This window comes from Salmo salar, chromosome 15, assembly GCF_965601325.2.
Source record: "Salmo salar chromosome 15, fSalSal1, whole genome shotgun sequence".
Lineage (NCBI taxonomy): Eukaryota > Metazoa > Chordata > Actinopteri > Salmoniformes > Salmonidae > Salmo > Salmo salar.
The window spans coordinates 71,541,704-71,554,817 of record NC_138305.1 but is presented as its reverse complement, the minus strand read 5'-3'; the positions used below and the strand labels follow the sequence as shown (position 1 = coordinate 71,554,817).

The following is a 13,114-nucleotide window of genomic DNA, read 5'->3' as shown; positions in this document are numbered from 1 at the left end:
TCCTTTGTCCTTTAATAAAAGAAGATGAGTATACATTTTCCTGCTGCGTCTTGGTCTAAACCCTACGACACCCGTGACACCAGCAGGATTCTTCAGGTGTATATGTGCGCAGGTGTGTGTGTGTGTGTGTGTGCGTGGGTACACGCACATGTGTTTATGTGTGCATCCCTGCATAACATAAACAAAATAAATAATAATAATTTTTTACTCAGCTGGTCTCGGGAGGAAATTACAAGTCCTCACTGTCCGAGACCGAGTACAAATGTATCCAGCACAGGCACTTTCTTTGCTGAACCTTCCTTGCGTCACACCAGACCTCGGACAAAGCCTGCATTCTCGTCTCCTCCTCTAGTCTTTCCTGGTGTGTGTTGACCTTCACAAACATTTCATAGAAAGCCATGCATTCCCGGCATGTTAAAGTTCCATCATGTGCAGTGTTTATTTGCGGAAGGTCCCACGAGACTTCCCGTAGGTGTAGTTCAGATGAGTTTGGGAAGTAAATGAGTGAAATGTGTGTCCTGCATCCGAACATACGGGAACAAGGGGGAAATAGATAGCTACCACTAACTAGCTAGTGTGGTATTCATCTCACCTTCCACATATCGCGGTGGCATGGCAACAGGATTTCCCCTAAACCGCAATGCAGGTGAAACCAGCAGTCAGTACTTCTCCCTCCATGCTAGCTAGCACCCATGCTTGGTGGGATTGGCTCCTCAGACTGGCTCGGCTCGACATCGGCTTCGCGGAAGATCCACTTATCTTCGTCTCTGAAGGACTTTGCCAGAACAGTCCCAACTTTATCGCTGTTTAGATACTGGTAGGCTTCTGAGCTTTTTAAGATTTTCCATAGCCTGATCATCAACAGCAAGAGAGTCAATGATATATGCATATATTTTGGCTGACTTTATGGACGGCCACAGACGGTTTCATATCAGTATCCCAGCCAGTGATGAGTCCTTCTGGGCGGGGTACTGTTTGTCCATCTCCTCTCATAAATTGACTTTGGGAATACTTCCACTTTATACTTTGGGGATCCATCCCAGTCTTAAGTTGTATTAGTAGTATTATTGCAGTTGTTGATTCCATTAACAAAATGGATGCAGAAATATGCTATTGACAGGATTTCTAGTGGCGCGCATATGAATTATGATAATGCACGACTGCGGGGGAAGTTGTACCCATAGTTTCCGCATTTCTCTTCCGTGTTTTAAAAACCTTCGAACATGAGGTGGATAACTGCCAATCTCATCTCCCCATTCCTCCTCCGTGTTCAGTTCCCTCTCAATCCCTTTCATGTCTGTCGAGTGGCTGCATCTCTCTTCCACTTCCAATGTCACCTTCACCCCATTCATGGCTTCATTAGCACGGCATCACCATAGTAACTGGTACATGAACAAGAAGAGAGGACAGTACCGAGAGGGAGGGAGGGAGAGTCATTTGGCGGAGAGAGAAAAGGAGGGAGAGATGGAGTAGAGACGCAGGGGGTGGGATAATTTAAGAAGAGAGGGAGAGATAAGCAGAGGAAAGAGAAAGGGAGGTAGAGATTGGGCAGAGAGGTAGGGTACAGACACAGGTTAAGGAGAGAGGGAGAGATAGGTGGGAGGTCAGAGAGGGGAGGGGGAGTATGTTTGTGTACATTATTTCTGCAAGTTGGATTTGAGTGGAGCTCATCCAGTGATAGCGATGAAGCTAAGCTAACATTGTTGAAACTTCTGTGTTACTGTAAGTAGAGATAGCTTGCTAGTTGCTAGCTGGGTGTTGTTCATAAAGCAGCCTCACCCAGTACAGAACATCAGTCCAGCCCTCCATGGTGATACACTGGAAAACAGTGAGCATGGCAAACAGGAAGTTGTCAAAGTTGGTGATGCCACCATTGGGGCCGTGCCATCCTTCCCTACACACAGTCCCATTTATCCTGCACTGGCGCCCATGGCCTGACACCGCACATGGAACAGGCTCCTCCTCTGCCAGAATACCTTTAGTGCATATAGAGAAAGGGAGAGAATGGTAAAGGCAGGATAAAGAAAATAACTTGGTAAACAATGATGCATGATATCAGAGTGTGTTTGTCATATGAGAATATCAAATACATCATGTGGTGTAAAAAGGCACTGGGACGCACAGAAAAGTGTGGCTTTATGCAGTTTTGCTTACATACTCTTGTTTACAGATACACATTCTATAGGTATAGTGTACAGTGTTAACACATAATTCTCATAGCACACTAGCTCATCAGAGGCTCTCTGTCTCTCTCTCACACACACACACGCACCCCCGCCATCACACGCCACAGTCCCTAATTCCCTGCTGATGTTGCATATACAGTGCCTTGCAAAAGTATTCACCCCCTTGGCGTTTTTCCTATTTTGTTGCATTACAACCTGTAATTTAAATAGATTTTTATTTGGATTTCATGTAATAGTCCAAATTGGTAAAGTGAAATGAAAAAAAAAGTTTTTGGTTTAGAAAACACGAACAAAAAAAACAGAAAAGTGGTGCGTACATATGTATTCACTCCCTTTGCTATGAAGCCCCTAAATAAGATCTTATGCAACCAATTACCTTCAGAAGTCACATAATTAGTTAAATAAAGTCCACCTGTGTGCAATCTAAGTGTCACATGATCTGTCACATGATCTCAGTATATATACACCGGTTCTGAAAGGCCCCAGAGTCTGCAACACCACTAAGCAAAGGGCACTATGAAGACCAATGAGCTCTCCAAACAGGTCAGGGACAAAGTTGTGGAGAAGTACAGATCAGGGTTGGGTTATAAAAAAATATCAGAAACTTTGAACATCCCACGAAGCACCATTAAATCTATTATTAAAAAAATGGAAAGAATATGGCACCACAACAAACCTGCCAAGAGAGAGCCACCCACCACAACTCACAGACCAGGCAAGGAGGGCATTAATCAGAGAGGCAACAAAAAGACCAAAGATAACCCTGAAGGAGTTGTAAAGCATAGGACCACTTTAAGCCGTACACTCCACAGAGCTGGGCTTTACGGAAGAGTGGGCAGAAAAATATAAGCAAACATGTTTGGTGTTCGCCAAAAGGCATGTGGGAGACTCCCCAAACATATGGAAAAGGTACTCTGGTCAGATGAGACTAAAATTGAGCTTTTTGGCCATCAATGAAAAAGCTATGTCTGGCGCAAACCCAACACCTCTCATCACCCCGAGAACACCATTCCCACAGTGAAGCATAGTGGTGGCAGCATCATGCTGTGGGGATGTTTTTCATCGGCAGGGCCTGGAAAACTGGTCAGAATTGAAGGAATGATGGATGGCGCTAAATACAGGGAAATTCTTCAGGGAAACCTGTTTCAGTCTTCCAGAGATCTGAGACATGGATGGAGGTTCACCTTCCAGCAGGACAATGACCCTAAGCATACTGCTAAAGCAACACTCGAGTGGTTTAAGGGGAAACATTTAAATGTCTTGGAATGGCCTAGTCAAAGCCCAGACATCAATTCAATTGAGAATCTGTGGTATGACTTAAAGATTGCTGTACACCAGCGGAACCCATCCAACTTGAAGGAGCTGGAGCAGTTTTGCCTTGAAGAATGGGCAAAAATCCCCGTGGCTAGATGTGCCAAGCTTATAGATACATACCCCAAGAGACGTACAGGTTTAATTGCTGCAAAAGGTGGCTCTACAAAGTATTGAGTTTGGAAGGGTGAATAGTTATGCATGCTCAAGTTCTGTTTTTTTGTCTTATTTCTTGTTTGTTTCACAATAAAAAATATTTTGTATCTTCAAAGTGGTAGACATGTTGTGTAAATCAAATGACACAACCCCCCCAAAAATCCATTTCAATTCCAGGTTGTAAGGCAAGAAAATATGAAAAATGACTAGGGGAATGAATACTTTCGCAAGCCATTGTAAATTACATTCATAATCACACAAATTCCCCCCCTGCAGTTCCACTTATCCAGGGCAACTGACATCTCCCTACATCCATAATCTCTTCCTATAGTATGATAATGAGATGTGGCCTGAGCCCCAGCTAAGGGCTTTTCTCAAGGGCAAACATCAGCGTAGAGGCTCGGATTACAGCAAGCAGAGATCTGGGTCTAGTCTGCCCTGAACTGCACTGCTGCTTCTCAACCACCACAAGGATGTAACCAAACAAGCCAACAAAGAGAGAGAGAGGGCAATACGTACACACTTACGTCATGCAGCCCATAAGCTCCCCGCTATAAGACCACCTTATTGTAGACGAGTAACACAGGAGTAATGGAACAACGTCATCTAGCTTTCATGTTTCATACAGATCCCTCTGATTGACTGTAAGTGACATTTATTGTATATTCATTGATATTCAGGGGTAAGTACTAGAATAAGGGTCATGACTGTCAGCAGAGATCGTTGATATATGGAAACAAACTGATTCCAACCTGTGAGTAACTGGAATCTCAGGGTCTGTACAGACAGATAATTCACATTCGTCAAAAACGGATTGAGCCTAGTGTTTTTTAATGGGGGTTATACTTGCACGTACTACAGAGACGCACAGCAGGGGGGGGCATCTGTAACCTAAGCCTGTCTTTTTATGCAGTACTGATATGCATCAAAAGCTGGGAAAAGTTTAACTTCAAGTAATGGACCGAGACAGGCCGGTTATGGGACGCATGCCCTTACCGGTGCCCACCAGGTAGCAGGTGGCGTGCATCTTGCCGATGAAGAGTTCAAGGCCGATGATGGCGTAGATGATGATGACGAAGAGGACGAGCAGAGCGATGTGGAGCAGAGGAACCATGGCTTTAATGATGGAGTTCAACACTACCTGTAAACCTAGAGACATGGAGAGAGAAGGGTCAGACAGACAGACACACACACACACACACACACACACACACACACACACACACACACACACACACACACACACACACACACACACACACACACACACACACACACACACAAGATGGAAGCAGGGACAGTGTAAAGCTATGAGGACATCCATTTAATATATCCATTCAGTATATTATGAGGAACTCATTAAATGCTCTGGTGCCATGGCGACTCACTGGGTACTCCTGAGACAAGGCGGAGGGGGCGGAGCACCCGGAACGCTCGGAGGGCCTTGACGTCGAAGCCTCCCGGTTTACCCCCCTGGCCCCCGGCATCACCCTCTTTGGTTATCACCTCCAGAACCACACTGAACAACCTGCGGAGTGAGGGAGAGAGGGAGAGAGAGGGAGGAAAGAGGGAGGGGGAGAGAGAGATCACAGAGATCACACACAGAGATACAGATGACATCATCGTAAAATACAGCCCTGAGTCATAAGGCTTTCTGAGCTCTCTGGTGACAGAGCTCTGATTTATCTTAGTGGTCTTTTCTGGGCCATACTGTAGCGTGTGTGTGCGTTTGAATTGAATAAAAACACACGTAAAAACAACATTGCGCCTACCGCTATGAAATGTGTGTTTTAGACAGACACTACAGTCGTGGCCAAACGTTTTGAGAATGACACAAATGTTAATTTCCACAAGGTTTGCTGCTTCAGTGTCTTCAGATAATTTTGTCAGATGTTACTATGGAAAACTGAAGTATAATTACAAGCATTTCATAAGTGTCAAAGGCTTTTATTGACAATTACATGAAGTTGATGCAAAGAGTGAATATTTGCAGTGTTGACCCTTCTTTTTCAAGACCTCTGCAATCCGCCCTGGCATGCTGTCAATTAACTTCTGGGCCACATCCTGACTGATGGCAGTCCATTCTTGCATAATCAATGCTTAGAGTTTGTCAGAATTTGTGGGGTTTTGTTTGTCCACCCGCCTCTTGAGGATTGACCATAAATTCTCAATGGGATTAAGGTCTGGGGAGTTTCCTGGCCATGGACCCAAAATAACGATGTTTTGTTCCCCGAGCCACTTAGTTATCACTTTGCCTTATGGCAAGGTGCTCCATCATGCTGGAAAAGGCATTGTTCGTCACCAAACTGTTCCTGGATGGTTGGGAGAAGTTGCTCTCGGAGGATGTGTTGGTACCATTCTTTATTCATGGCTGTGTTCTTAGGCAAAATTGTGAGTGAGCCCACTCCCTTGGCTGAGAAGCAACCCCACACATGAATGGTCTAAGGATGCTTTACTATTGGCATGACACAGGACGGGTGGTAGCGCTCACCTTGTCTTCTTCAGACAAGCTTTTATCCGGATGCCCCAAACAATCGTAAAGGGGATTCATCAGAGAAAATGACTTTACCCCAGTCCTCAGCAGTCCAATCCCTGTACCTTTTGCAGAATATCAGTCTGTCCCTGATGTTTTTCCTGGAGAGAAGTGGCTTCATTGCTGCCCTTCTTGACACCAGGCCATCCTCCAAAAGTCTTCACCTCACTGTGTGTGCAGATGCACTCACACCTGCCTGCTGCCATTCCAGAGCAAGCTCTGTACTGGTGGTGCCCCGATCCCGCAGCTGAATCAACTTTAGGAGACGGTCCTAACGCTCGCTGGACTTTCTTGGACGCCCTGAAGCCTTCTTCACAACAATTGAACCGCTATCCTTGAAGTTCTTGATGATCCGATAAATGGTTGATTTAGGTGCAATCTTACTGGCAGCAATATCCTTGCCTGTGAAGCCCTTCTTGTGCAAAGCAATGATGACAGCACGTGTTTCCTTGCAGGTAACCATGGTTGACAGAGGAAGAACAGAAAGGCACCAAAATGAGAGGAAAGAATGAGCAGAATGCCCTTCACCAAGCACTCAGACCAGAGGTGACATAGGACACGGCATTATGGCAGTTTTTTCTTTTCTTTTTTCTTTACAGATAATGTATCGTAATTTGAGCCAGTTTCACACAGCAGGAAAATAATCCTGCCACAATAGGAAATGCAAATTGTTAGGTGTATTATAATTAATGGACATTTTTGTAGGGGTTGATACATTTTTCTTTGGGGCAAATCAAGTCTGACATTTTTAAATGGATATTACTAACTTTAGGAGCCTTTTTAAACCTTGAATACACAAATAATGATCAAATTAAGATACGGCATCTGTAAGTATTTTTTATAAGAAGTGGGTTCAATAACCTTTTTGCAACCCTTAAGGATATCTTTTTTTCTTGAGTGCACCTTCATCGGTCCAGACTGGGCTGTAATGATGTACCTTGGCATCAGTAGGAACTGGAATACTTAGTCATATGTGTGTGTGTGTGTGTGTGTGTGTGTGTGTGTGTGTGTGTGTGTGTGTGTGTGTGTGTGTGTGTGTGTGTGTGTGTGTGTGTGTGTGTGTGTGTGTGTGTGTGTGTGTGTGTGTGTGTGTGAATTACTCTGTCTTGGGAGAGCCATTGATTTAAACAGTGGTGGTACTCACCCTACTATGACAATGACAAAATCCAGCATGTTCCATCCATTTCTTACGTAGGAGTTCTGGTGCATGACTAAACCATACGCTATGATCTTCAGAAAGGTCTCTATAGTAAAGATGATTAGGAAGGCATATTCTACTGTTTCCTGTGGGGAGGGAGGGAAAGAGAGGGGGAAGGAGAGAGAGAGCGAGAGAGAGAGAGAGGGCCATTAAACATCAAGGATGTGAATAATAAATACAACAACAAACACTCTTCAAGAAGAAGAAGTCTGATTGGTTCATTGTGCAGCAAGCAGGCAGTAATGGTAGAGCCAACAGGTTTAAACTGTGCCGGGGAGATCATCATTCACCAACACCTGGCCCTGACCAGGGATTTGATCAATGATGAGGATTCAGTTACAGTGGTGGCGGATAGAATATGCCAGAAACAACAGACAGAGATGTGGGGAAAAGAAAGAAAGAAAGTGACAGAGAGAACAGGTTGCTAATCCAGGTAGACAGATAAAAGGTCTGGGAAAACAACATTCATGTAATTCATTGGATGATTGATGATCATAATCTCTATTTTTTCCCATCATGCCTGGTGGTGCAGAGCCACACAGACGGACGATTAGAAGGTGACAGGACGTGAGGTCTGGATTAGTGCGGCGGGGAGGAATAGCCTGAACAAAGCAGCCTGATTTGTGTAATCCTGAGGAGAGGAGAGCCTCTGAATTACTCAATTCCTCTACTTGGTCTTCAGGTTGTTCACACCTGAGAAAAGTTGTTTTGGGTCGACACATTGGCATTCTCTTTTTAAAAACCAACCTGCTGTGGTCTGGGAAAGCATTCGATCTCACTTATAAACAAGCCTGTGGTCAGAATACACCTCTGTATACAAAGAATTGTGGGCACAAAACACACGTATTTCAGATCCAAAAGACAGCACAATACACCAGATCCCTACGATGCTGTGACTTGTCAACACTATCAGCACAGCCTGCAAGCAAAGCAACACTTTTCCCCACCAACAACCCACATCTCAGTGAATTAATCGAAGGAGCATAAAGTCAACATTCAAAAACTGTCATCTCCCGTTCGTTGCGTAATGCAAACGTTACCAGGGTAACAGCATGAGTTTGACTTTTAATACCGATCAGAGAGCATATCCCTGTATCTGGCAGAGATTCCTACATCATTCAAGGCCTCTGCTTTGTGATTCAGCAGCAGGCTTTAAAGAGCCATTAAGCCAGACAGTCAGCCTCAGACTCTGTTTCTGGCCTCCGTGTTGATTCAGTACAGTACAGGACGTAATGCAGCCAGACAGACAGCAGACATTTTCACACAGGGATTAGCTAATGTAGAGTAATACAGAGATAGAACAGCTTGACCTGTTAGGATGCTAATGGGACAACAACGTAGGGACTGTCTAACGAATGGATAGGAAAAACTGTTTTATAACGAAACAAGCAAGCTTTTTGGTCACGGTTGACAAGTCAATGGTGTCCCCCTCCCAGAGTGCAAAGAACCTTGGCGTGACCCTGGACAACACCCTGTCGTTCTCTGCAAACATCAACGCAGTGACTCACTCCTGCAGGTTCATGCTCTACAACATCTGTAAAGTAAGACCCTTACTCAGACAGGAAGCAGCGCCGGTCCTAATCGAGACTCTTGTCATCTCCCATCCAGACTACTGCAACTCTCTGTTGGCTGGGCTCCCTGCTTGTGCCATCAAACCCCTCCAATTTACCCAGAACGTCGCAGCCCGCCTGGTGTTCAAGTTCTCCCATGTCACCCTGCAGACTCCACTGACTTCCAGTTAAAGCTCGCATCCACTACAAGACCATGGTGCTTGCCTACGGAGCTGCAAGGGGAACTGCCCCTCCCCTACCTTCAGGCTATGCTCAAACCTTACACCCCCAACACGAGCACTCCGTTCTGCCACCTCAGCTCTCGTGGCCCTCCCACCCCTACGGGAGGGCAGTTCCCACTCAGCCCAGTCCAAGCTCTTCTCTGTCCTAGCACCCCAATGGTGGAATCAGCTTCCCCCTGAAGCTAGGACAACAGAGTCCCTGCCCATCTTAAACCCTACCTCTTCAAAGACTACCTATAATGAGAAGCCTAAGTAGTGCTTGTAAATAAAGGTCAGCCGCCACACATCCAGAACATAAGTATACAACAGACACAGTCTCCAGTAGTCTGATGACGGCCCAGCATCTCCAAGTGACGACGCTAGCTGCCTCACACTGATAAAAGCCCATGAACGCACACATTTAAACTGCTTGAATGTGTGTCCCCTTCCTCACTCATCTCCCCTTTGTTTGCTTTGGTCTAAAATGGCCCCTTTTTCAAAGCAGACCTGCCCACTCTCTCTTTACAGTAATAATCACGTCTGAATGGAAGCACTTAGCCAAGCTCTGACGCTGTGGCAGCAACGGAGGCCATGTCCGCCGCGCTGCTGCCTTTGTGACCTTAAGTCACTGTGTGTGTGTGTGAGTGTGTGTTTGCGTGTGTGTACGCGAGTGCGCAGAAGCTAGGCCTGAAGAGGAGCGATTGCAGCCAAGTGACAATAGAGACAGAATGCGCGTATTCAGCGGAGGGAGGAGAAGAGCAGCATCTCTCCATTAGACAGCCATTGTGAACAGACAGCCGACAGATGGAACATCAGCTAATAGAACGTCAGGGAGGGAGTGGAACAGCTAAGAATATGGAACATCCGCTATTAGTGACTAATGGAACAGCTAAAGATGGGAACACAAACACAACAGCCAGAACTGGACCTGAAAGCTGATAGAGCATGATCAAACAGAACAGTTCCAGTGTGAGAACAGTTCCAGTGTGAGAACAGTTCCAGTGTGAGAACAGTTCCAGTGTGAGAACAGTTCCAGTGTGAGAACAGTTCCAGTGTGAGAACAGTTCCAGTGTGAGAACAGTTCCAGTGTGAGAACAGTTCCAGTGTGAGAACAGTTCCAGTGTAAGTGTCACGCCCTGATCTGTTTCACCTGTTCTTGTGCTTGTCTCCACCCCCCTCCAGGTGTCGCCCATCTTCCCCACTTATCCCCTGGGTATTTATACCTGTGTTTTCTGTCTGTCAGTGCCAGTTTGTCTTGTTTGTTCAAGTGAACCAGCGTTTTGTCTCAGCGCCTGCTTTTCCCCAGTCTCTCTTTTTCTTGTCCTCCTGGTTTTGACTCTTGCCTGTCCTGACTCTGAGCCTGCCTGCCATTCTGTGCCTGTGCCCCTATTCTGGATTTCTGCCTGACCTGACCCTGAGCCTGCCTGCCGTCCTGTACCTTGGCCCCACTACTCTGGATTATCAACCCCTGCCTGCCTTGACCTGTCGTTTGCCTGCCCCTGTTGTTGCAATAAACATTGTTACTTCAACACAGTCTGCACTTGGGTCTTACCTGAAACCTGATAGTGAGACCAGATCCAGTGTGAGACCAGATCCAGTGTGAGAGAGCCAGAGCCAAGTGATGATGAGGGGGTAACAAGAGGTTGAACTCTTCATCCATTGGTAGTGGATGAGCTGTTTCCCTTATACAATGTAAAGCACTTTGAACACTTGGAAAAGTGTGTATATACTGTAAATCCCATCATTCATCAATGGGTAGAGGGGAATATTATCCTGTAATATGTCAGAAACAGGACCCTAGCAGCCACTGTGACTGACCAAATCACGGGATGAGAGAGGCATGAACCAAACCACTGCCAAAGGAATACTTCAATGACTTTTGACTTATGGACTGGTAGACCATAAGCATTAAATCCCCACGTTTGGGTCCAACCCCAAACTCAAGTCGTTGATCCAGTCCACTAATCAAAGTCTCTGTGATGCTTTTGAATAGTCTGAGGCTGGCCCTCATTAGTCTTAATACTCAGTAGGCTACGTCCTACTCAGCAAAGAATACATCACACTCACTGTGGGTTGGTATTACGGGTTCTCATAGGGAACAATCTACACTGAGTGTACCAAACATTAAGAACACTTGCTCTTCCCATGACATAGACTGACCAGGTGAATCCAGGTGAAAGCTATGAACCCTTATTGACGTCACCTGTTAAATCCACTTCAATCAGTGTAGATGAAGGGGAGGAGACAGGTTAAAGAAGGATTTCTAAGCCTTGAGACAATTGAGACATGGATTGTGTATGTGTGCCATTCAGAAGCTGAATGGGCAAGACAAAAGATTTAAGTGCCTTTGAACAGGGTATGGTAGTAGGTGCCAGAAACAGTGGTTTTGTAACTAGAACTGCAACACTTCTGGGTTTTTCACACTCAACAGTTTCCTGTGTGTATCAAGATTGTTCCACCACCCAAAGGACATCCAGCCAACTTGACACAACTGTGGGAAGCATTGGAGTCAACATGGGCCAGCAAGACCTTGTATAGTCCATGCCCCGACGAATTGAGGCTGTTCTGAGGGCAAAGAATGTGTTTTGTACACTCAGTGTATATGCATTTAAGATATGTTTCATTTTGTCTCAATGTAACAATTTTATTTAGTACCTACTGTACAGTAGATGTGAGTGAACATGTAAACATGCAGCACACAAATAATGTTTATTTATTTTTTAGTTAGGTTAAATAGTGCCTGTAGTCTTTATCTGACAGGTGGAGTCCTGAGTGTTGTACCCATGAGACATGAAGAAGGAACACAGAGCCAACTCTCTCAGTGAACTCTCTCTGAACTCAAACTTCTCTGCTGCATCCAAATAAACCAATCTAAATTAAACTGAGGACTCAAATAAAACATTCAGTCCTTGTCATACAACATCTGAATGATTGATGCTGGAAACTATTTTCTAAAAGATTCCTGTACAACAAACTAATGAAAAGGGACTGTTAATATACTTTCAATGGAGGATAACAGAGCCATTGGATAAGTGTGTGTGTCTCTCTACACAATTCCATCAGTGTTCTTTATCTCTGTAGTCTTGTTGGCTATCAGTGCAGGGTGTTTGTCTTTTGATATGGAAGGAGAGGGAGCTCTCCTAGCATACAGTCCATAGCCCAGTGACCAGAACAGCAGAATGCCGCTTTCCATCAATAAATGGCTTCCATAAGTGTCATTTCTCAAGGACAAGTGAGAGACTGAGGGAGAGTGAGAAAGTATATGCGTAAGTGTGAGAAAGAGACATAGAAAGAGTGAAGGCAGACCAATAGTGAGAGAAAAAAACAGTGAATGCGAGATGGAGTAGAGAGAGAGAGAAAGACTGGAGGAAGAAGAGCAGCAGTGTAAGACGGTGTGCTCCTCTTTTCACTGTAATCCTGTCTGTCACCCACCCACCCCCAGGCCTGAGCTGCTCAGATCACTCATCATGGTCCAGCCATGTACTCAGAATAATCTACCATCCCATCAAATATATCAATCACTCAACATGGCAAAATGGTGTTGACAGATTTAAACACCCAGACCAATGCCTGTCTGTCTGCAGATGGAAAGAGGTGGAGCCCACTACTGGGTAATCCTGAAAAGGTATTGGGGTTGGGGTCAGTTGATTTTTCAATTCAATCAATCCATTAAGTGAATTGTTTGAAATTAAAGCTGAATTGACCCCAATCCGGACAGGTAGTCAAAGTATCTGAGGTGTCCTCTTTTGAACTTTGGGTGTATGGGCTGGAGGCAGGCAGGGAGAGAGAGAGAGAGAGAGAGGGAGGGGGAGAGAGAGTGAGAGAGAGAGATAACACTGACACTGTATATGAATATGGGACACCAACTACATGGCCAATCAAATTGATTCACCTTAACTGAACATAGGGAGATACTGTGTTTAGTATAATCAGCTGTGTGTGCTGCGCAGCCTACAGGT

The 13,114-nt window shown here is 45.2% G+C and overlaps 1 protein-coding gene across 2 annotated transcripts in view; it reads right to left on the bottom strand.

Annotated features, from left to right (window-relative positions):
* Positions 1–13,114, bottom strand: part of LOC106571974 (voltage-dependent L-type calcium channel subunit alpha-1D) — an 86,770-nt gene that overhangs the window by 47,605 nt on the left and 26,051 nt on the right. For both annotated transcript variants that reach the window (XM_045695967.2, XM_082962018.1), the window contains exons 4-7: positions 7,331–7,470; positions 5,042–5,181; positions 4,650–4,802; positions 1,780–1,976 (exon numbers count right to left, since the gene is read on the bottom strand). In XM_045695967.2, the coding sequence (XP_045551923.1) occupies positions 1,780–1,976; positions 4,650–4,802; positions 5,042–5,181; positions 7,331–7,470 (630 nt within the window). The remainder of the gene's footprint in view (positions 1–1,779; positions 1,977–4,649; positions 4,803–5,041; positions 5,182–7,330; positions 7,471–13,114) is intronic.